Source organism: Castor canadensis, chromosome 8 (genome assembly GCF_047511655.1).
Source record: "Castor canadensis chromosome 8, mCasCan1.hap1v2, whole genome shotgun sequence".
NCBI classification, from domain to species: domain Eukaryota; kingdom Metazoa; phylum Chordata; class Mammalia; order Rodentia; family Castoridae; genus Castor; species Castor canadensis.
The window spans coordinates 126,382,515-126,406,910 of record NC_133393.1 but is presented as its reverse complement, the minus strand read 5'-3'; the positions used below and the strand labels follow the sequence as shown (position 1 = coordinate 126,406,910).

Below are 24,396 nucleotides of genomic sequence, written 5' to 3'. Positions count from 1 at the left end.
CTTTACACATACAAGATAAACAGACACAGAAAAATAAATGCTCTGTCTCTACCTTGGAATGTGTCCTTCTATGGGCTGCAGGACACCATAGTTTCTGCATGTCAGAATACACAGAATTAGAAACTTGTTGCTCTCTCTTTTGTTTAAAATCTGGGATATCCCCATATGCCACATGTCTGCATCTTCCATACACAACATCAACATGTGAGTCCATGCCTCCACTTCTCATTTCAAATCACATATTTTCTCATTTCTTTTCCCTTGACTGATTCCTCCTTATAACTCAAATGATAGCAGTTAGAAACATTTATCAATATGTAAACTTCTTGACTCTAAAATTTAGAAAAAGAATAATCCACCTATGAAAACAATATTTGGGATTTTTCTTTCTGATTTACAAATTTTCAGATTGTTTGGATTTGGGACACTTTACTTTAAAAACAATATGTCCTATAGATGCTTCTAGTTTATGGACAAAGACTCCTGAGGAAATTGAAGAAAAAAGAGCAATAAAGGAGATGTGTTATAAATCTGGTAAGAAATAAAACATTTGTGGATTTTCCAATATTTGATGTGATACACATACTAACTGTTCTTTTCTTATGGGAGATTAGGTGAATACTATAGATTTCATACTCCTCCAGATATTCCATCGCCAAAAAGCATACCTTCCACAGCAGAAAAAGAGTTGGAAAAACCTTTGGAAAATGGCAGTGAATTGCAAGAAGGTAAGAAATGAAAAGGCAACATTCAAAGTGATGTGGAAGAGATACGTGGTGCGAGACACTATGAATTATTTAGTTTAGTGTTCACTGGATTCAGATTAAATGATAAATAATACATCAGATTTGAGAGTGAGAAGGAAATCTTTTCATTGGGTGACCCAAATTTCCTATGAAAAGCTGCTATTAACGTAATGATGCTTTCCTAGAGGAGGCACAGAGTGAACAGACTTCATAAACACAGGAGACACTTCACACCCCATGCAGGAATCCTGTAAATAATTTTGTTCTCATCATTTCCCCTTGAAATAGGTTGAGATGTTTCTTTCTGTACAGATAAGATAAATTAGTCCAAGAAGGACAAAAAGGGAGATGGCAGAATGATATCTTTCTTCTGCAAATGGCAGAATAAAGGTGTACCAGGCAATTACAGGGCATTGCTGGGTGGACAAATCCCAGGCTCTGAATTTCATTTTTTGGGGGGTGGTAGTACTGGGGTTTAATCTTAGGGCATCATGATTGCTAGGCATGTGTTTTACCACTTGAGCCAAGTCCCCAGGTTTTGTCTTTTATGGAACTTACTTTAGTGATTCTGATTTTGCTGCTGCGAGTGAACATTTTGCCTTTGAAGGCAAGATAAGGAAAGCATTACATTCTGGATATAAAACCAAAAACTCACAGAAAAAAAAAAAAACCCAGGGATGCCATGAGTTTATATAGTTTTCTTGGCCTTAATGTAAGTTCAAGAACACATTTTGCTTGGTATAATGAAGCCCACTAAAAACTGTTTAAAAAGAGGGGGAAGAAAAAGGAGGGTTAAGAAAAAGTAATACAGTCTTTCTTAAATTTAGCCAAGTTAACCTTATATGCATGTATGTAAATATCACAATGAAACCCCTTTAAACAATTAATTTATGCTAACAAAAATTTTAAAATAACACATTTTACAACAGTAAGAGATAACTTAATCCTTGTTCCTCTGGGGGAAAGAGAAAGGGAAAGGAGAGAGAGGAGAGAGAGATGGATATTGGGAAAGTCTGAAGATCAAGTACACAGCAGGGATCAGAACACCTACACTAGCTGCCTTAACTAATCTGTGTACGGCAAACTAAACATATGACAGTAGGTGGCAGCAACAGACCACCAGATGGTAGAACAGTCTGAAGGTTTTTGTGGGAACCATCTAAAGAAAGAGATTGCCAGTTTGAGTTAATCAGACAAGAAAAAAATAAAAAAAGAAAGAAACAAGAAAATAAGTTTAAAGGCAGGATATTATAAAGCCAATTATACATAGTTTTTTCAATATGTTTTTCAAATCTTTCATTTTTAAATTGTTTCAGTTAATTCCTGTTTATCCTTCATATAGATTTTCCCCAAAAGTTAGTATTTTGCCACATTTGGATTTTTGCTCACTATCTAAATATGAATATTGCTATTACATGATTAATAACCCAAACAGGAGAATAAACTTACTTGTTGCTTTGATGGCAATTCTGCCATCCCTGAAAAACATTTTTATTAGCATATGTTAGTTGTACAGGGGGGTTTCATCATGACACTTTTATGTATGTTTACTGTGTGTCTTGGTTAGATTCACCCTGCCACCATTCTCCCTACTCCCCTCCCCCCTGCTTAAAAAACAATTTCAACCTGTTTCATTGTTCTATTTTCATATAAGTATATAAAGCGCATTAGCCATATTCATCATCCTTTACCTTCTCCATTTTCTCTCCCCATCCCACTAATAACCACCCCCTAACAAGACCTATTTCACATTCTGTCCTTCATTTTTTTGAAGTGTATATTCATTGTTCAAAGGGGTTTTTCCATAGTATTTCACCTATGAATATATTGTACTTTAATCAGTTTAACCCTCCCATTACTCTCCCTTAGCCTTTTCCCCCTACCCTCCATTATTCCACAGCTTTCAGTGCATTTTGGAACTATTTCACTTTTCTTTGTGTCTGTGGTACTGGGGTTTAAATTCAGGGTCCACACTTTGCTAGGAAGTTGCTCTACCACTTGAGGCACACCCCCAATCCTGGAACTTACTATCTTGTATAACTATAACTTTATATACTTTAACTACCCTCCTTCCATCCTCTGGTAACTGCCATTATACTATTTACCTTATAACCCTCAGTTTTCTAAGGTATGTTGACAAATAAAAATTATATGTATTAAAAAAAGAAAATACTTAAAATTAATGTATTTACATATTGTTTATCAGGTCGGTGTACAAACAGTATTTGCATTAACTTTTAAGCTATTTACTTCTACCATGAATTTTATCATAATCTTATTTGAGCATTTAATGATTCTTGAGATGAGTTTTTATTTCTTTTCTTCCTCATTTCTAGGAGATGGGCTTACAGTGCCAACAAAATTTAGCCATTTTGAAAGGCAAGGTGAGATGAAAACACCATCGGATAGGAAACCAAGGACTGACATTTCTGCTTTTGAAAATGGAGGTGAGTCAATTTATTGTTAGGTAATTCAGATGATCACCATAACTAATTTTGAGGAATCAATTTTTGTTTATTTCATGTTTGATGCAAGGGATTGGACAAATTTTCATTCATTGTGCAATACATACTTTTAATGAGAAATCTGGTGTGTGTGTGTGTGTGTGTATGGGTGTATGTAGGCTCAGCTCTAGTCTATCATGGAGTTAGATATTAAGCATGTGCAATAATATAGTATCAGAGCTATAAAGAGGGGAGGCATTTAATAAGTAAGTCTGTATGAAAACAGCTATATATTCAAATGTATGTGTCATTTGTGCAGAGGCATCACATCCTGATTGTGTATTGTAGCTTAAATATTCTGGAACTGCCTTTATAAACATTTGGGAAAATCTGTTCTCTGACAGAAAATTCTAAGCTTGCAGAAAAGATGTAAAGACCTTTTTAAGAAGGTAAAGGGTATGGCTGTCAGGAAGAATGTGCTTGAAGGGCAGGAAAGATATCAAGAGCAGGTACCAGTGAATCCCAGTAAGTCTGAGACAAATTGCTGATGCCTCCTGCAGTCCCAGCTTCATCCATTTCCAGCCATTTTTTTCTCCTGGTAACTTTTTTTCCTGGTGCTTACTTTTGCAAATTATTTTGTTTGACTCTTCCCTTTCCTTTTTTACAGACATGACAGTTTTAGACTATCTGACATTGTTTGGTTGCCTTGAAGCAATCAGGTTTTAGCTCTAGACAGAGAGAACAAACTTGAGACCCACTTAACCTGATCAGTTCTGACTGTACACTTTGAGGAAATATTATTAAATTATATGGCCCTTTTGTTGATAAAAGTTGTTGTGACCACAGATATAAACTGATGGTTTTGTATCAAAAATAAACTTACTTTCATGCTGTAATGTCAATAATATGTTTCCTGCATTGGAACTTAGAAATTGTGAGAATGTTACTGCACATTTGTTACTCTGTGTGATAATATTGTAAGAGTAATAAGCAGGTTGAAAAACCACACAAAGAAATGTTAAAATTTTTTCACCATCTTGGATACAGGATTTCTGACAGAGTCAAGATTTTCAGTTCTCCAGGTATCATATTTTTCTCTAAGTCCTAACATAGAAGAATCTCCTGGGTAAATGTGTAAGACAGCAACATAAACATATTTAGATTTCTGAAATAATAAAACATCTTTGAGAGGAAGATGATGAAAATTAAAATTATGACTAATGACTCAATATTCAATTTGAAGAAAAACACTTGAGGCATTGTCTTTAGTCTTATTTTAATGTTTCATTGAAATTTGAATTTAGTAAAGTCAGCAACCCTAAAGCTTGATAAAATTGCACATACATTCATATAACCATATTTATAGTTCCACAAGAGGTTACCTTCTCCCCAAGTCAAAAGTCCTCTCTTAATGGTAACTACTACTCTGATGCCTTACCATAGGTTAATTTTGCATTTCTTGACCTTTATATAAATGGAAGTGTACAGTTGAAATTATTTTAGTTGGATTATTTTTTTCATTTCTTGTTTTTTTAGTATTGTTGTGCTGGGGGTATATGGTAACATTTACAAAAGTTCTTACAATGTATCAGTTGAATTCACTCCCTCCATCATTCTCCTTTATCCCCTCTCCTCCCATTCCTGGAATTGTTTCAACAGGTCTCATTTCTTTCCCATTTCATACACGAGTACGTAATATTTCCACCATATGAACCCTCCTACACCCTGTCCTTATAGCCTCCCCCATCCTGGTACCAACCCCCAGACAAGGAAGATTCTTCCCTCCTATTCCTTCATATTCCCTGCTTTTGTTTTTAAAAAAAGACATTCCTGCTTGTTTAAGATAGTTATACACTGGTTTCCTTGGGATAGTTCCATGTATATATGTATTATAACCTGAAAGAGTTCATTTCCTCTGTCTAAGACTATTTGTATGAGAGACTGATCCATGTTGCTGATTGTTGCAGTAATTTGCAACAATGTTGCAGTAGCTTTGTAATGCTGTGTAATTTTTACACATGTATATGTATGGACATAATATATACACATACCTATATATAAAAATATAGTGTACATGTGCACATTCTTCTCTCTACACACACAGCTGATGATCATTACTTCCAGTAACTATATTCTATAAATTTGACAAAAACACTGAGGAAATATAGAACCATTATTCCTAGAGGAAATATGTCTATATACACACACATACACATATAAACATACATACCTTGTATAGATTAAAACCTTAAATCAGATAATTACTCATCCTGGTGGATTATATTTTCATTATTTTGTTAAAGGGAAAACAAAATTCAGAAGTTAAGTGACTCTCCTGAGAGACTGTCCCACTAACGGGTGTCAGTGTTGGGATTCAAACCCTCACCAGCTGCCCCAAGGCTGGAGTTTTTGCACCATAGTTGTGTTATGCCCTCTAATTTCTCCATCCTGTGGACATTTCTGCATGGAATGAACAAGAACGCTGAGCCTATTGCCTTGTTAGATCTCAGCTAGGAATGTGTACAACCAATAACTCAATTTTTTTTTACCACTCTGCATCTGTTTGTAAAAAAAAAGAAACCCACAAAACATCATGAATAATGATGAATTTGATGGTCATGTTTCCAGTTTGTAGCTATTATGAGCTTCTAAAGGCATATGCACTCATTTTTCTGTAGGTTAGGCTTGCTCTGTATCCTGTATCCTTACCAACAGTTATCATTTTCAGTCCTTTTAATTTTAGTCATTCTGGTGAGTGGCTGGTGGTGTCTCATTATAATTTTATTTTGTATTTCCTTGATTATTAATATATTGATACTTTTCATGAATTTACTGACCATATTAACTTAGTTTTTGTCAAATTGTGTTTTTATATCTCTAGCCCACTTAAAGTTACATTTTTCTTATCAATTACTCTAATAAATCTGGATCCTTTCTGCCAACCTAGTGTCCTGCTCACTGATCTTCTTCATATCTTCTTTTAACTCCAAGTATTGAATTCTTACTTTTCTGCCTGACATTTTTATGGGTCTCTTGCTTAAATTCTCCATCAGTTCTTTTGATATTATTCGTATTATTTTCTTTTTTACCACCCTGGATCTTTCTCATTTTCCTTTGGTTTTTGATTGGTTGTGTTGTTTCTTTTCTTTTCTTTCCTCTCTTCCTTCCTTCCTTCCTTTTTCTCTTTCTCTCTTTTTTTCTTTTATTTTATCATTTTTTACATTTCTTACATGTGTATACATTGTTTGGGCCACCTACATTCCCCCCACCTCCGTTTCCATGTAGAACCTGTTCTGCCCTCTTTTTCTGTGATTTTGTTGAAGAGAAAACATAAGAGATAATAAGAAACACATAGTGAAAAAATGGCTGGGAGAGATTAAGATAAAGGACTGTTGACATTCCTAGCAGCGACCAACTACCCCCAAAAAAGGAAGATCAGAGGGCCCCAAAAGGCATCCACAGGGTCCCAATAACAAGTGAGAAGCAAAACCCTCTCCAAATCTGCAAATAGAGAAATAACTAAACATGGGAAGTATGGGAAGAATGATCTGCAGACCAACACTCCTGATCCCCTGCCCCTGAAGTCACTGCACAGCTCCAGGCTCCATTACTCAGTGGTAAGCCCCACTGCCCAACACACACACACTCAGAGCTCCATGCTCTTCCCTAATAAATGACCTGCTACCTTACCCTGAAACACCAGGGAAGCCAAAGTCAGCAACAGCTCTACAGAACTGAGCTTGGGCTGGGAACTCCAGCTACATGCAGGCTTTGTTCTCCTAAATCAGCAGCAGCACCATGGGACTGCACTTCCAGAAGCCTGTGCAGGAGATCCAGCCCCAAAACTCCTGCCACCTGCTAGCTTGGCTCGCCAGAGTGGGCAGTAGTCCCACAGAACTGCACTCCCTAAGGCCTGTGCATGAAATCAAGCCCTGGAATGCCCTCTGCCTGCAGATTCTGTTTTCCTAAGCTGGCAGTAGCTGCCATGGCTCTTGGAAACCCACACCCCAATGCAAGTAGACCCCAGGGCCACCGATGCCTGGTGGACACCAGACGATTCAAGCCTGATAGCCTTGCTGCCCAAGGAGTACCCTCAGCTTGCTACACAGTGCCAGGAGCATGCTACCACACACCCAAGTGAACACCAGGCTCCAGGCCTTTCTAATCTGCTGGTGCCATGAGGCTTCCCTTCCCACAGATCATGGAGGCTCAGCACTCCCCACTGTCCCTGACAGCAAGAGAGCCCTTGCTTGCTTTCCCATCCAAGAACAAGAATGTCAGATTCCCCACTGGGGGAGAAAAGCTAAAACTTGCTACTCTGCAGGTGGCACCAGAAGCCCTGTTCACTAAAGACACACAAAAGAAGCCCTGCACTTCACACTGCACCTCCCTGCAGGAGAGTCATGTCTCTTCTGTCCAAGAGTTGGAATCCTAGCTCCTCTACCAAGGGGCAATTAACTACTCTGCTGGTGCTAGAAGGCCTACCTCCCCACAGTGCACAGAGGACCAATCTCCTCAATGCAACTGCAGGAGAGCCCCTACACCCCATCAAAGAGTGGGAACTCCAGTCCCCTCATTGAGGGGAGAAAAGAGGCAATTGGCATCATAATGAGAACCCTACAAGGGGTAACATATCCATCATACTCCTCCCTGAGGAACACTGCTGGAGCTCTAGGAGGAAAAAACCTTAAAACACCATCTACAGGGGCACAAGTGATTAAAACCATAATCCGAACTAACTCTAGATGTGTAAATCTCTATGCAGAATGAGACAGCAAGACAACTGCTCTCCATCAAAAGCCAATTCCACCACTAAGGATCCAAACACCTGTGTCTCTACAAATAATGCTATCAAATAATGAATTCCAAAACCAATAGTAAAAATGATTAAGAATTTCAAAAAAGAAACCCAAAACTTAGTATTTGACCTCAAAGAGAATATGAACAAACAATTAAGTGAAGTCAAAGAAAATACAAACCAACAGATGAATGAAATTAAGCAGACTATGTGAAAGAGGAAATCAATAAAGATTTAGAAACCCTGAAAAACAACCAATCTGAAATAAACAACTCAATACCCCAAATAAATATCACAATCAAAAGCTTGGCAAACAGAGTGGAGCAAGCTGAAAATAGAGTACCAGGAACTGAAGACAGAGTAGAGAAATTAGACTAAATGGTAAAAGATCATGAAAAAATGCAAAGAAAATATGAATGGAGCATGCAAGATATATAGGACACCATGAAAAGACCAAACCTATGAATCATGGGTGTAGAAGAAGGAGAGGAGACACAAACTAAAGGCACTGACAACCTATTCAATAGAATAATAGCAGAAAAATTCTCTAACCCCTAGAAAGAGAGAGTCACCCAGGTTCAGGAAGCTTACAGAACACCAAACCATCAGGACCAAAAGAGGAATACCCTGAGACACATCATAATCAAAACACTCAGCACACAGAACAAAGAATTCTGAAAGATACAAAGGAGAAAGGACAAGTCATATATAAAGGCAAACCCATTAGAATAACAGCAGATTTCTCAACTCAAACTCTAAACACAAAGTGGTCATGGAAAGACATAATTCAGGCCCTGAAGGAAAACAATTGTCAACCCAGACTAGTCTATCCAGGAAAACTATCCTCCCTAATTGAAGGTGAAACTAAAACCTTCCATATCAAGGAAAAACTAAAGGAATTTGTGATCACCAAGCCAGTACTACAGAAGATATTTAAAGGACTTTTACACGTAGAAGAAGAAACTAGAGTGAGACAGGAAGACTTAAAAAGGAATAAACCCTTTTGAGCAAGCAAATCAGTAAACAAGGAATAGGTAAAACAAAACAAGAGGGAAACAAAAATGACTGGAAACAGGCACTTCTCAATACTAAAACTTAATATAAATGGCCTCAATGCCCCAATCAAGAGACATAGAATAGCACATTGGGTTAAAAAACAAGACTCAACCATATGTTGTTTACAAGAAGCTCATCTAACTGAAAAAAACAAAAAACAAAAAACAAAAAAACCCCACTGGCTCAGAGTCAAAGACTGGAAAAAAGTTTTCCAAGCAAATGATCCCTATAAACAAGCAGGAGTAGCTATTCTCATATCTGACAAAGTAGACTTCAAACTAAAATCAATCAGAAGAGATAAAGAAGGTCACTTCATATTAATGAAAGGAATAATTCATCAAGAGGAAATATCAGTCCTTAACATATATGCACCAAACACAGGGGCACCCATCTGCATTAAAAACTCCAGTGGCCCTAAGAGCACAGATAGACACTAACACAGTGATAGTGGGAAACCCGAACACCCCACTGTCACTAATAAATATATCATCCAGATGAAAGATCAACAAACAAACTTCAGAGCTACACCACACATTCAACCAAATAGACATAGTTGACACCTATAGAGTATTTCACTCAACAACTAGGAAGTGCACATTCTTTTCTGCAGCTCATGGGATTCTCTGCAAAATAGATCATATTTTATTATACAAAGCAAGTCTCAACAAATTCAAGAAAATTGAAATAACCCCCTGGATCATATCAGATCACAACAGAATAAAACTAGACCACCACAACAAAAAAATCCCCAGAAAATAAAACACATGGCAACTGAACATCAAACTGCTAAAAAAAAAAAAAATGGGTGACTGAAATCATAAGGGAAGAATTCAAAAGTTCTTAGAATCCAATAAAAATGAAAATACAACATACCAGACTCTCTGGGACACAACAAAAGCTGTGCTAACAGGAGAGTTTATAGCTGTAAGTGCCTACATTAAACAGAGACCTCTCAAACAATCTAATGAAGCACCTTAAGCTCCTAGAATAATCCAAACCCAAAACCAGCAGACAGGGAGAAATAACGAAGATCAGGGCTGAGATTAATGAAATCAAACCAAACTATACAAAGAATCAATTAAACAAAAAGTTGGTTCTTTGAAAAGATTAACAAGATTGACAAACCCTCACCCAATATGACCAAATGGAGGAGGGAGGAGAAGACCCAAATTAATAAAATCAGAGATGAAAAAAGGGACATAACCACAAATACCAATGAAGTTCAGAAAACAATTAGAGAGTACTTTGAAAACTTGTATTTGAGTAAACTGGAAAATCTAGATGAAATGGATAAATTCCTAGATGCATGTAACCAACCAAAATTGAGCCAAGATGATATTAACCACCTGAATAGTCCTATTACAGGCAATGAAATTGAAACAGTAATAGTCTCCCTTCAAAGAAGAGCCCAGGACCTGTTGGATTCATGGCCAAATTTTACCAAGCCTTTAAAGAAGTACTAACCCCAGTATGCCTCATACTTTTCCAAGGAATAGAAAGGGAAGGAACACTACCAAATTCTATGAAAATAACATTACACTCATTCCAAAACCCAATAAAAATTATCTTCTGGTTACCCAAAAAGAGAATTATAGACCAATATCTTTAATGAATATAGATGCAAAGATTCTCAACAAAATACTGGCAAACAGAATTCAACAACACGTCAAAAGATCATACACCATGACCAAGTCAGTTTCATTCTAGGGATGTAAGGATGGTTCAACATATGTAAATCCATAAATGTAATGCAGTACATAAACAGATGCAAGGACAAAAAGTACATGATCCTCTCAATAAATGCAGAAAAAGCCTTTGACAAAATCCAACACCTTTCACGATAAAAGCTCTGAAGAAACTAGGAATAGAAGGAATATTCCTCAACATAATAAAGGCTATGTATGACAAACCTAGAGCCAACATCATACTAAATGGAGAACAAATGAAACCATTCCCCTTTCAGTCAGGAACTAGACAGGGCTGTCTTCTTTCTCCATTCCTTCTCAATATAGTTTTGGAATTCCTAGCTAGAGCAATATGACAAGAGCAAGAAATAAAAGGGATTCAAATTGGGAAGGAAGAAGTCAAACTATCCCTATTTGCAGATGAAATGATCCTATACTTAAGATACTCCAAAAACTCTACCAAAAAGCCACCAGAAATCATGAACTCTTTCAGCAAAGCAATAGGATACAAAATTAACAAACAGAAATCAGCAGCTTTTCTTTATAGCAACAACGTACAGACTGAGACAGAAATCAAGGACACAATCCCATTTACAATAGCTTCAAAAATAATAAAGTAAGTTGGAATAAATTTAACAAAAGGAACCAAAGACCTTTTGAATGAAGACTATGAACCAGTGAAGACAGAAACGAGGACAACTTCAGAAGATGGAAAGACCTTCCATGCTCATGGATTGGTAGAATCAACATTGTGAAAATGGCCATATTACCAAAAGCAATCTACATGTTCAACCCAATCCCTATCAAAATTCCAATGACGTTTTGTACAGAATTAGAAAAAGCAATCATGAAGTACATATGGAAACACAAAAGACCTTGAATAGCCAAAGCAATTCTGAGCAAAAAGTCCAATACTGGAGGCATCACAATAACTGACTTCAAACTATACTATAAAGCCATAACAATAAAAACAGCATGGTATTGGCACAAAAATAGGAAGACCAATGGATCATAATAGAAGATCCAGACATAAGCCACACATCTATAGCCAGGTGATATTCAATAAAGGAGGCCAAAACACACAGTGGAGAAGACAGCCTCTTCAACAAATGCTGCTGGGAAAACTGGATATCCACATGCAGAAAATTGAAACTAGATTCCGGTCTTTTACCCTGCACCAAAATCAATTCAATGTGGATCAAAGACCTTAATATAAGACCTAAAACTTTGGAACAACTCCAAGAAGCATTAGGAAATACACTAGAACAGATAGGTATAGGGAACAACTTCCTAAAGAGAACTTTGAAGGTTTACCATCTAAGAGAAATGGGACTGCATTAAACTAAAGAGTTTCTACATGGCAACAGAAACAATCACCAGACTCAAGAGACAGCCCACAGTATGGGAGAAAATCTTTGCCAACTAATAAACTCTCCCAAAATCGATGAGCCAATAAAGAAATGGGCAACTGAACTGAACAGAACTTTCTCAAAAGAAGAAATTCAAATGGCCAAAACACACATGAAAAAATGCTCACCATCTCTAGCCATAAAGGAAATGCAAATCAAAACCACACTAAGATTCCACCTCACCCCTATTAGAATAGCCATCATCAAAAACATCACCAATAACAGGTGTTGGCGAGGATGTGTAGAAAAAGGAACACTTGTACACTGCTGGTGGGAATGCAAGCTGATGCAACCACTCTGGAAAAAAATTTGGAGGCTTCTTAAAAATCTAAACATAGATCTGCCATATGATCCAGCAAATCCCACTCCTGAGGATATACCCAAAGGAATGCAACACAGGTTACTCCAGAGGCACCTGCACACCCATGTTTATTGCAGCACTACTCACAATAGCCAAGTTATGGAAACAACCAAGATGTCCCACTACTGATGAATGGATCAAGAAAATGTATTTATATATAATGGAATTTTACTCAGCCATGAAGAAGAATGAACTCTTATCATTTGCAGGTAAATGGATGGAACTGGACAACATCATTCTGAGCGAGGTCAGCCAGGCTCAGAAGACCAAAAATCGTGTGTTCTCCGTCATATGTGGACTTTAGATATAGGGCAAATGCAGCAATGTGGTTGGACTTGGATCACATGACAAGGGGAGAGCACATATGGGAGATATAGGAATAGGTAGAAAACCCAAAGCATGAAAGCGTTTGATGTCCCCACTCCATAGGAACTCATACAGAAACCTTAAAGGACAGGTTATCATGAGCAGGGGATCAGGAACCAGTGTCAAGAACAGTTAGAGATGAACCAACTTGAGTTGTAACACATTTGTACATGGAAGCAATACTAGGAATCTCTCTGTATAGCTATCTTTAACTCAACTAGCAAAAACGCTTTGTCTTTCTTATTATGCTTATGTCTTCTCTTCAACAAAATTAGAGATAAGGGCAGAACTGGTTCTGCTTGGAAGCGAGGGGGGTTTGGGGTAAGAGGCTGGGGGCGGGAGGGGGAGGCGGGAGGAAGGACCCGAACAATGAATGCACATGTGAATAAATGAATAAATTAAAAAAAAGAGGATATTCTCCATTCCATCCATTTACTTGTGAATGACAAAATTTCATTCTTCTTTGTGGCTGAGTAAAATTCCATTGTGTATAAATACCACATTTTCTTAATCCATTCATCTGTAGTGGGGCATCTTGACTGTTTCCATAACTTGGCTATTGTGAATAGTGCTGCAGTAAACATGGGTGTGCAGGTGCCTTTGTAATCTGAGTCGCATTCCTTCGGGTATATCCCTGGGAGTGGTATTGCTGGATCATATGGCAGATCTAGGTTTAGTTTTTTGAGAAGCCTCCATATTGTTTTCCAAATTTGTTGTACTAGCTCACATTCCCACCAGCAGCATAAGAGGGTTCCTTTTCCGCTGCATCCTTACCAACATTTGTTGTTGATTGTTCTCTTTTTTTTTTTAACCTTTTTTTTTTTTAAATGATCCAACTTTTTATCCTATAATGGCCTTGAATTTATGATTCTCCTGCCTCAGCCTTCCATGTTCTGGGTTTTAAGGCATGTGTCACCAGCCCAAGCATCAATTGAGCTATTTCTTGGTAGGCCTTCTAAGTTTTAGTTAGACGCTGAACATTTCAATTAAAAAATAATGTAATATGTCATTGAGGTTGTTTTCCCACAGGTAAACATTGTTTTTGGCAGTACCTAGACTACAGAAGGCCACTTTGATTCTATCAAGGATTGATTTCAGGTTTTATTAGAAGTGATTTAGAAGATGATGTATTATTTGCCCTTAATTATTCCAGTGATAAGCCCCTTGCTCCTAAAACATTGCTTTTCTGGGTTTTCAACTGTGAACCTGGGCTATTTGCTAAGATCTCTCTAATCTGAGGAGACTTGGACTCAAGATTTTATCTCTGATGTGTAGTACATAGCTGCTGAAATCTCTGAACAGTTCTTTTCTTTTAGCTTCCCAGATGCTGCTTTCATTGGTTTCTTGGAGTCCCATTTGGTACATGTCAAGTGTGGAGTCAGGGAACAAGTTAGTTTTTTGCATATTTCAGGGAACTTCTTAGTTCACATTGCCCTCTAAGGTTCAGACCATTCATAGAGGCCCAAAGTTTAGATTGTTTTTCTTTTTGCCTAGTTGTTTGTGATTTCTGCTTGGCATATGTTTCCTTGCATGATGAATTAGAAATGCTATCATGAAAAAGGTTGTTGTGAGTGTGGGAAAAATTCAGAGTGTCTGTGAATATGGACATTGTGGTCCTGTGCCTTGGGTTGTTTTCCAGCCAGTTTATTTGGGGTATTTTATAACTGTTTTGACGGGAAAGTGAGTCTCTTTGAAATTTTTGTCATTGGCTTTGTGTAAGCTTCATGAGACCAGGAACTGAGTATAATCAGACACTGTAGATAAATCTCTGCTCTGGAATGTCTGGCACATAGTGTGCATTCATTAAAGACTTAAAGAACAAAAATGATTGAATGTTTAAATGTACTTAATGACTAGGTAAATGGAGACATAGTTATAAAATTTACAGATGCTGGAAGTTAATAAACTGGAACAATGAGCCAAATCTTACTAGATGTACAAACAGTGATAAACATAAACCTTTAAATTTAGGTTCAAGACATAATGGTGGCTTTTCTTCAAGTGGTGAAAATTCTGACATGTAGTTTGTGAGGGGTAGGTTTAGAAATCCTTTTCTGGCTACGTTTCAAAATGATTCAGTAATATATTTTCACTACAAAATAGTTAAACTCACATTGAATTATTAGGAAAATTATAAGAAGATAAATACTATGAGTCATTTAAAGTGCTCATTCTGACACATAGAAAAATTCTTCATGTAAACTGCTATCATTTTAGTTCCACTTGTTTTTGCATAGGTTAACCCACAATTGGGTGTTTGTTGTTTTTTTTTGTGGTGCTGTGATTCAAACTCAGGGCCTTGTGCATGTTAAGCAAACACTCAGTCACTAAGCTATATCCTCAACTGTGCTTTCAAACAAGGGTTTTATTTTAGGAAAGGGTAACTCCTATGGTGAAGGATCTAGAAATTATGTAGGTAGTGTTCAAAGCAACTACAGGTATAAATCCTGAAAAAACAGAAGAACTTTCAGGAACATGAAAATTGCTGTCATATATCTGAAGATTTCATTTGGAAGATAAATTTATTCTGAGTATCTCTAAAGGCTAGAGATAAAGATTGTTGTAAGTTAATGGACAGTCAATTGAATATGTGAATTTCTTTGCAATTATATATATGTAAGCTCACATACTGGTTATTCAAATATATATGTATATATTAATACACATGCATTAACGTAAGCATTTCTTATATTTCCAATGGTAGCTAAATAAAAGTGGGCAGAAGAGATATTGTAGAGGATATTACTGTATTGAAAGGCATTTTGTACCATTTTTTGCCATGGTTGCTACTGACAGTAAGGTTTTGTCATAGGAGGTGACTGTTACGTTCCACAGAGGATCATATTTCTTGGAGTGGATGAAAATGAAGCTTTAACTAAAGAGAAAGAAATCACCATGTCCAAATGTTCAAATACTAAAGGTAATGATCATTCTGTAGTAACAATCCATTTGCAATTGGTATAGATAAATTAAGCATAAAGCTTGATTGTGGTAGAAACCAATATAAGAAGGAAGGTAATAAATCAAAATACATCCTGAGCAGGAGTCAGGAGCCCCAAGGTTCTGGTCCTGGTACTCTAATTAATTGTTTAACCATAGGACTTTAATTTTTTAATCTTAGTTTCCTACTCTGAAAAATTAGTCTATAGGACTACATAATTTCTTAGACTTTCACTAGTTTTAAAGTTATTGGCTCTCTTAAATGGTAATATCAAGTCATTTTTAGTTATTTTCCCAGCTTACATCAGAAAGACAAAATTTTGTTAGAAAAAATTATTTGTGAACAAATTATTTGTGAACAAATTATTTGTGAATAGTATTATTCTCATGATGGCTTCCCACTTTATAATCATTACTAACTATAGCCTGTGAATAATCAAGAAATACAATAAAGTATGCCTTTCATACTGTTATGCTGCCCCACTGAGCCTAGACCCTCTTGCTGGTACTTCTCTACTGGGCACTTCTCTCTCTCTCAGTCGCAGATTCAAAGTACCAGTCCTCCTCTAACAGCGGACTTCACGTTCTGTGCGTCAAAATATAAACCCATCTTATTCACGATTTTCCTCAACATTAAATAACCTCAAGCATGGGAAAAGGCATTTGTGTCAAACTATTTTAATGGAAAATCATATGTAAATTTCTCTTACTTAGAGATGGAAAAGTTTTGCCTAATCCATCAAAGGATCTCTTAAAAATCTATCCTAATATGGTACTAATCTGCAGAACATGGCTATTTAAATTTAATTAAAATTAATAAATCATAAAGTTAAAAATTCAGCTTTTCAGGCACATCAACAACATTCCAAGTTCTCAATAGCCTCGTGTGATTAAGGCTAGCATATCACACAGCACAGACTTAGAGCATCGTCATCAATGTGGAAAGCTTGCTGGATAATTCTGCTCCTAAGCATAGAAGAGAAAGTTGTTACACGCAAACTATCTTCAAAAATTCTGTTTAAATGGGCCTGCTTTGTATAAATTAATAACCTTTTAATTCTTTTGCATGGAGATATTAAAATAGCTCCACAACTGATATAACTTATGCATTGAAAATAATGGCTATAGCACTATATTTTTATCAATGGTATCTCAGGGGCAGTGTGGCAATTAGGCAATTTTAATAATGCACTCTAAAAAATTAAAATACCTGGGATATGCATTTTAATTACATATATATGAATACATATATATGTGATGTGCCCTTTGTATAATAGTTGATAAGTGAAATGCCAACTGAAATAGATGTTTCTTTTACTAATACTGATATTTTATTTTCTTAATTTGCTTTAGAAGATAACAAGGACAGTCCTCATTCGAAGCGTTCTCTAACTCCCCGACTAGTACCTACAACGCATGTATTAAATGCTACTGAAAATATCAGTATGAAGTGCAGAGAGGACCCCTCTTCAAGTGAGACCTTTGCTCTATCACTTTTGGACCTTAAATATATTTATATTATCATGGACTTGTTTTGCTTATTTGAAACAGCATTTTAAAAAGGAAAGTAAAAAGGATTATCTGAAAATTATTCACGAGTAAAGATTACAGACACAGTGTTCTTTGCTAGCTCTTGATAACTCTCTTAAATTATATCTACTAATTATTTTAGGTATTAAAATAATAACATACTGCCTTCTCAGAAGATTCTTAAGAATAACATTTTAAATTCCAACTAGCTTTTTATTATGTTTTGAGTTTGTTTTTCTTAATTTGGCTTCTTGATATCGAGTACTTTGAGTTACTTCTCTTGATAAAATTAGGACTTGTAGATTTTCCTGATTCCTGCTCTCCTTCCTCCTGTTCCTTATTTCATTAATTGAATGAGTAGGATATTCAGCTAGGCCCTGAAGGGGAACCATGATGGCTTTGCCCCTGGATGTTCAGTGAAGTGGAAATTGTTAAAACCTTTATTTCCAAATCTCAGCTCTGGATGCTCGGGAGTTGGGGGTAGGACCTGATATTTGGGGAAAAGGCAGTGAGTCAGAGCTTCATTGAGAGTTTAAAGATTAAACTGAGGGTGAGAGCTAGTGCAAAGATAGATTGATTCAGGCAGAATGAATTCATCCATTACAGAGTGCTAGTGTAATCTGTTGGCTGATACTCATTTTCTTTGTGCAGTAGTCACTTGTGAACAACAGAATGCCCGTTTCTACAAAATTGTCTTAAGATTCTCTGAAAGTCCCTTAAAATTCTTAGCAAATTAAGAATGCATATAGAAATTTTGATGTAAATATATGCAAGTAAAAAGTGAAAAATGTATGATTTTAGTACTTAACAAATTCTGATTATCCAGTCTTATTTGATCAAATATTCAGCACACACAACTTTTTAGGATCTTAAAAAGATAAAGCAAAATTCACTAAAAGAATTTTACATTAACCTGACTTATTAAAAAGTAGTTTTAGACAAAAACTTACAAAAAGATTGATGTTGAAAATAACAATTACAAAGTTAGTTTAAAATGCCATTATAATGAGATTTAATTGTATTTGAAATACAATTTCATATTCTTTTAAAATAATCCACCTTCCTTTGGAAAAAGCATCTTTGATTTTTTTTTAGGAAAAAACTTATTGAAAAGTTTTCTTATCAATGTATTTAGAAGATAGATTTTTTTTGACACTTAAAAATGAATTATTCTTTGTTCTAAAGAGTAAAATCTTAGGGTGGTGCATTTATTTACTTATTTTCTCTTGCTTGATGTGTGAATGCAGGGATATGTAATTATCACCTACAGTAATTTTCAGATGAAAGCATTTCTTAAAAACTAAAAATTTGTATATTTTCAAAGTGAATGACATCCAGCCAGTGAGAAAGCCTCATTTTAAAGGTGTAAAGAAAAGAAAATGGATTTATGATGAACCAAAAAACTTTCCTGACTCTGGAATGTGGAGAGGTAAAGTTTCTGAGTATTTGATATGTCTGAACTGTAGCTTAAGTAGATTAAAATTAAAATATTTTCTATCTGGAAAATAAGTCACTGTCATCTAACATAAATGTTTCTTTAGATGTTTACCCAACTCCCCTAAACTTAATTCTTTTACTTTACACTGTCTTCTATTGTGCTATCAAATACTGAAAGTATGGTGTATTATTTATAGATATAAAACAAGCTTATTTTATCCCTCACTTCCACCGCTTCCTTTGTTTTACAACAGTGCAGGCCACAAATCCCAAACATAAAATGAATTACCATCATAATAATAAAAACCGAAATGCTAAGAATGCATCCTATATCCATGTTCAAAGAGATGCTGTCAGGACTGTCCCATTGAATGCACCTCACCGCAGCAGGCCCACAAATGGGTCCTACAATAAAGCTGATGTTAACAAGGAGCCCAAACTCAACCTTTGTGCAGGTGAGGCTCTTACTGATGTGGTTTCCTCTTGTCAATGATTTGCCTTCTTGAGGGATTGGCTAATCTTCACTGCTACCTTTTCCCAGGCCATCACCCTTCACCATAACATCTTAGAAACTAGTGAGAGGATATCTTTCATGTGCAGTCATGCATATGATCTAAAGAATAGGGAAGAAAACTTATGTTGGGTGCAGATGACTTGACCTCATACCTCCCTAGAGCTTGCCTCAGAGCACTGCACTTTGTTCTCCTTGGAGACCTTTATTTCCCCAGGGAGGGATTGTTTTTATGTGGTTGACATTTTCTTGTTCTACTAAGTGAGTTGTTCAATTATCAATGTCAGGCTAGTACCCTGGCTTTTCTTTAAACCTTCAAGATTACTTTCTAAAAGGGTTAGTTTGAGGGTTAACTGCAATATTGTTTGACAACCCCTCATCTCTCTACCATGCACAGATTGCTTCTAGGTCATTTCATCAGATAATAGGCAAAGTCATGGTAGATGTCAGGAAACAGGGAAGAGAGCTTTTGCTTCTTGCCTTCAATGGATTTTGCTCATTTGAAGTTGAATTTCAGTTCTCAAATTTAACAAAATGCCATTGGGTTCTCTATAATTTCACATTTGTATTTTCCCATGCTCATAGTGTAGTTAATGGAATTCCAAATGTTATGAACTTTTGGAAACATAAGCAAAAATTCCATGTCTTTCTCAGGTTCTTTCTTTAACAACTTAAACAGTAATTAGCTTTATTTAAACTATTTGTTTTAGAATGCAATACTACATGGATGTATATGTGTAAGCAAGAATATTCTTACGTGATAATTGCCCTTTAGTTTTATTACTGTTTACTTATTATTATTATTATTACTATTTTACTGTAAGTGAATGGCTATGAATAATGAGTATGGACGTTTGTTGCCAAAATCTGGAGTTGCAATGAAGATGCCGGTAGTTAGACAGTGTTTTTTTTTTTTTTTATATCATCAGTGCAAAATGTCAACACAGGAAATAAAGCAAACACTTGGTGTTATTATGCACCTTGCTCTGAGAACCACAACTGTATATTAATACTTGAAAACATAAGTATAACATTGCTAGATAAAAGTTGACATGTAGAGATGTCAGAGAACAGTCTGTCTTTACAGACCAATCAGTACATAATATTACTTTGCTTTCCTGGGGCAGTGCGTTCACTATTGCAATATGGTCAGTGTGATTACAGAAGTCACTTCATGGATGAAAATGGGACTTGGGCTACACCACATGTTGCTGTTACTGGTTTTAAGATAAATCTCTTCAAACATTAGTAAAATTTTATGTTAAATCGTGGTGAAACAAGCAGTGAAAGATTTTGCTTGCATTCAGATGTCCAGTCCTCTAGTTTAGCTTCTTGGGAGAGAGCCTCATTTGAGGAACGGAACAGTCAATTAAGAGATCTGAAACCATCTCTACTGATAACTTAAGTGCTCTTAATTCACTCACTTGTATTCCTGTTGCCTTAGCTTTGAAATGGTAAAATGAAATACTTATAGAACAGCTGAGACATTTATAACTTTGAAATGTTGTTGGAATATAATTTTAAGGTTAGGAAATATTTAATAGCAGTCTTCTTTTGTTCCCAGATAAACATATGTCAACATCGTACAATGGTTCAGCCTGGCGAAAAAGAATTCCTTTTCCAAAAATGTATTCAAAAACTGAGAAGATACATCCAGGTAAACATATATTACTGTCACATAATTCTTAAAATGAGTTAACAGGCGTTTAGGTTCAGGGAACGTGTTTTAGAAAATACTAAAATCAATAAAATTTTCAAGATATTCACACTTAATTACTTGGAATTTATTAGTTATCTTTCCTACTAGCAATTTAATTTTATTGTGTTCCTTTTTGCAGAAATTACATAATATGTTAAGACACATTCCTTATATACTGCAAGGCAAATATTAAAACATATTTGGGCACAAATAAAATACTAAAGTCTTATCTATCACAGACAAATGTGGGCTGGTATAGGCATAAGATGGATTTTCTCGGCTGGGAGGTTCTAAGTACTGTGCTCTCCGCCATTCTATCTTGTGTTCTGGGAGAGCATGGGGGCTGTGGGAATATCCTTGTATTAGAGGTGTGTAAGAGTCCTTATCTCAGGACTTTGCTAAACAGTATGATGCCCTCTCCCAGCCTGTTCTGGAATGGCTCAGTAGGTTTGGAAAAAATTCCACATAGGAAGCTCTTTTCTAGATAAGTATCATAGAATTTTCAAAATAGTCTAAAATCCATAAGGTTTTATAACAAAGTTTCCCAGAACACATCTATGCTAGATACTTTCCCTTCATTGAATAGCTGACATGACCTTTCACGACACATTAGCTGTTTTTACTGCAACTGTGACTCCATACCCAGACCTATATATGTATTTGTATACTAGAGACAGCTGTTTTTTTTCCCCTCATCTCTCTCCAAATCATATTATACTGCAAGAAAACTCTGATGCAATGTTACTTATTGACTATGTTTTCTCTTAACTTCATTTGATTTTTCACATGTCTTAAGTTGAGGGGAGGGAGGTAAAGAAAATCCTGGAGGAAAATACAAATTTCTTATAGCTTTTCCTAATATGGTTTCCATATGAGTGGGATGATATTTGGAGTGTTAAAGGATGTGTTCCTTCCTCTAACATTGTCCCTGTGACTATTCCAGTATCCTTTTCTTCTCCCATCCCAGAGAGTTAAACAGGAATCATAGAAGGTTTAGGGAAAGGAAGGATCACTTCAGAATGTGAAACATGTACTACATATGTGTAGCACAGGATCTATGCACCCATACGGTGCTACATTTCACTTAAAAAAAAACCCCAAACTTTGGAAAGAATTTCTCTCTATCATCTGGGTTAGGGAGAGGACAAGGGCAAGTTAGGCCTAACAGGAGAGGACTGGAAACAATTTCTTGATAATTCCAAATGCTGTATAAGAATCTGTGTTTTAACACCATTCAATTAATTAAGATGCACATTAAAATTTGAGAAAACTTGAACTAGGCTATCTGGTCTACCATTCAAGACCCAGGCACATCATGCTTGTTGAAACTATATTCTCTTCCTAACTATCACAGAGAAGTAACCATTCTCCCTTGTTCAACCCCCAAAATTAGTGGCAACAGCAGGGAAAAATGCTAAGAAAAAACTTAAATGTAAATGTAACTGAAATATGAAAGTGAAGTGAGTAAGGAATCACTGAATTAGACTGAATTTTTGTGTAAAGGACTATAGACATTTTTCTACATTAGGAAGAATGGAGGCTTAGATTCATGAAATTAAATATAAAATATTTTATAAAATTAACATCCAACATTTTATAAAATAACATTTGTTTTCTTAGTTGTTTTTGATTGGAAAATAGTTAACTCCAAACTCATTCCTCTCAGTTCTTGTCATCCCCAGAGTACAGAGAAAGGTTAGCTTGTGTTTCTTCCCTCACATATTCTTGTCAAGGTACACAGTAGCAGTTTCAACATTTCCCAGTGGACAGATGGATTGCTAGAAGGAAGGAGGCAGAAAACACAAGCTGCCAGTAATCTGTTCCTCTGAGGTTCTGGCAACCGAGGCCATAGAAATATAAATGGGTAAGAAGAGCCTTTTGGGAAAATGTTGTTGGATACTCTGAGGATAATGCAAAAAGAAGAGGAAAATGTTGAGTGTCTATGGGGAATCAGGCAGGAGCTGAGGTGACTAGAGATACTCTCATTGCAAGCCTTCTCTTGAGGCCACATGTCCTTTCAGATATGGATATAGCTGCTGTGAAAATATGGTGGTACCTGTCTCTATATGATGGATTTTTCCTTCTGTTCATTCTGAGTACCTTCATATTGCAGTTTTATTATATGCAATACTCAGTATTGCTTATATGTAGTATTATTTCCATTCCTGACCAGCCCTCCATCTAAATGCAATACTCAGTAAACATTGAAAAGAAATTGAGGAAGTTTGAATGGTATTTTGAAAGTTATGAATAAAACAACAAGCTTAGTTTTTGTTTTATCTTTAGATTTTATGGTAAGTAATTAACAAATATGAATTATTGATGCTCCAAAGAAGGCTATAAACGAAAATGAAATGTTTTGTGTATTTTATTATTAGAGCCTAGAAGAAATGGGAGCAAGTAAACTTGGAGGTTGAGAGAAGAGAAAAATGAGAAAAGAGAAGTGCCAGACATCATCTGATTTACAATCAAAAATGAAAATTCAAAGAATGAGATATTCAAGTACTCCATAGTATATCCTGGATAGCCAAAGATGATAAAATGCAAATTCTGAAAATAAGATGCAGGAAGTACACTGTGCTCTTTCAAAACTGATAAAAATGCAAATTATAAACAGCTGCCTGTGTATTTATGTAGGTCTGGAATTCATTCAGTGCATTACTACAAATATTTAATAAAGTTTAAAGGTTTGACAATTAAAATTGTTCCTAAGATTGCATAAATTGAGGAGTAAAATTGTGCTTTCCATTTCTGTTTTTTTCCCAATGTTTTAGGAAAGAAACCTCATATTTATTTTTTTCCCAAAATTTTAAGCTGGGCCCTTGGCAATGATTACACATAAAGTACATACAAATTCAGTGAAGTCCCAGGGTTACAGTTTGATGATGGGCACCTTAGAGGAATTTTAATAGAAATGCACTTTGGTATGTGGTAGGAAGAGACAAAATTGGTTTATTATGCAAGGTACTTAGTGAACTAATATCTTTTAATTGGCAGCTACAAAATCTGTGCTAAGAGGTGCTTTATTTAAAGATGGAAAAATAAACATTTTCCTGCCATGAAAACAAAAATTATATGATCATATTAGAGAAAAAGTTTTGTGTGCTTTTTTTTCCAGTGAATAACATGGTTTCCCAGAAATCTTAGTGAAATTTGAAGTCTTTAGTAAATCTAGAAGTATACTTACAAATGCAAGAGACTTCATTTGAAAACTTATATCCTTTTGCATTTCTTTAGAATTGTGTTTTGAATATTCTTTAATTTTTAAAATTTCAGTCAAAATTAGCCATCTGCAGAGTGACTGAAACAGATAGTTTCTCAAAAGACAAGTATGAAATCATTGATTGCTGTCGAAGGATGTTTTTGTAAGTTTGTGGCATTTACATTTTTAATTCTATTAAAGCTTTGAAATTC

The 24,396-nt window shown here is 35.8% G+C and overlaps 1 protein-coding gene across 3 annotated transcripts in view; it reads left to right on the top strand.

Moving 5' to 3' along the window:
- Positions 1 to 23,386, top strand: part of C8H12orf50 (chromosome 8 C12orf50 homolog) — a 44,112-nt gene extending 20,726 nt beyond the window's left edge. The window contains exons 4-12 of one of the 3 annotated variants that reach the window (XM_074081784.1): positions 457 to 534; positions 615 to 728; positions 3,083 to 3,193; positions 15,678 to 15,785; positions 17,159 to 17,278; positions 18,660 to 18,764; positions 19,027 to 19,227; positions 20,848 to 20,940; positions 23,361 to 23,386. In XM_074081784.1, the coding sequence (XP_073937885.1) occupies positions 457 to 534; positions 615 to 728; positions 3,083 to 3,193; positions 15,678 to 15,785; positions 17,159 to 17,278; positions 18,660 to 18,764; positions 19,027 to 19,227; positions 20,848 to 20,940; positions 23,361 to 23,386 (956 nt within the window). The remainder of the gene's footprint in view (positions 1 to 456; positions 535 to 614; positions 729 to 3,082; positions 3,194 to 15,677; positions 15,786 to 17,158; positions 17,279 to 18,659; positions 18,765 to 19,026; positions 19,228 to 20,847; positions 20,941 to 23,360) is intronic. The other 2 variants (XM_020162332.2, XM_074081785.1) reach the window with 2 other exon arrangements.
- Positions 23,387 to 24,396: the final 1,010 nt, after the last annotated feature.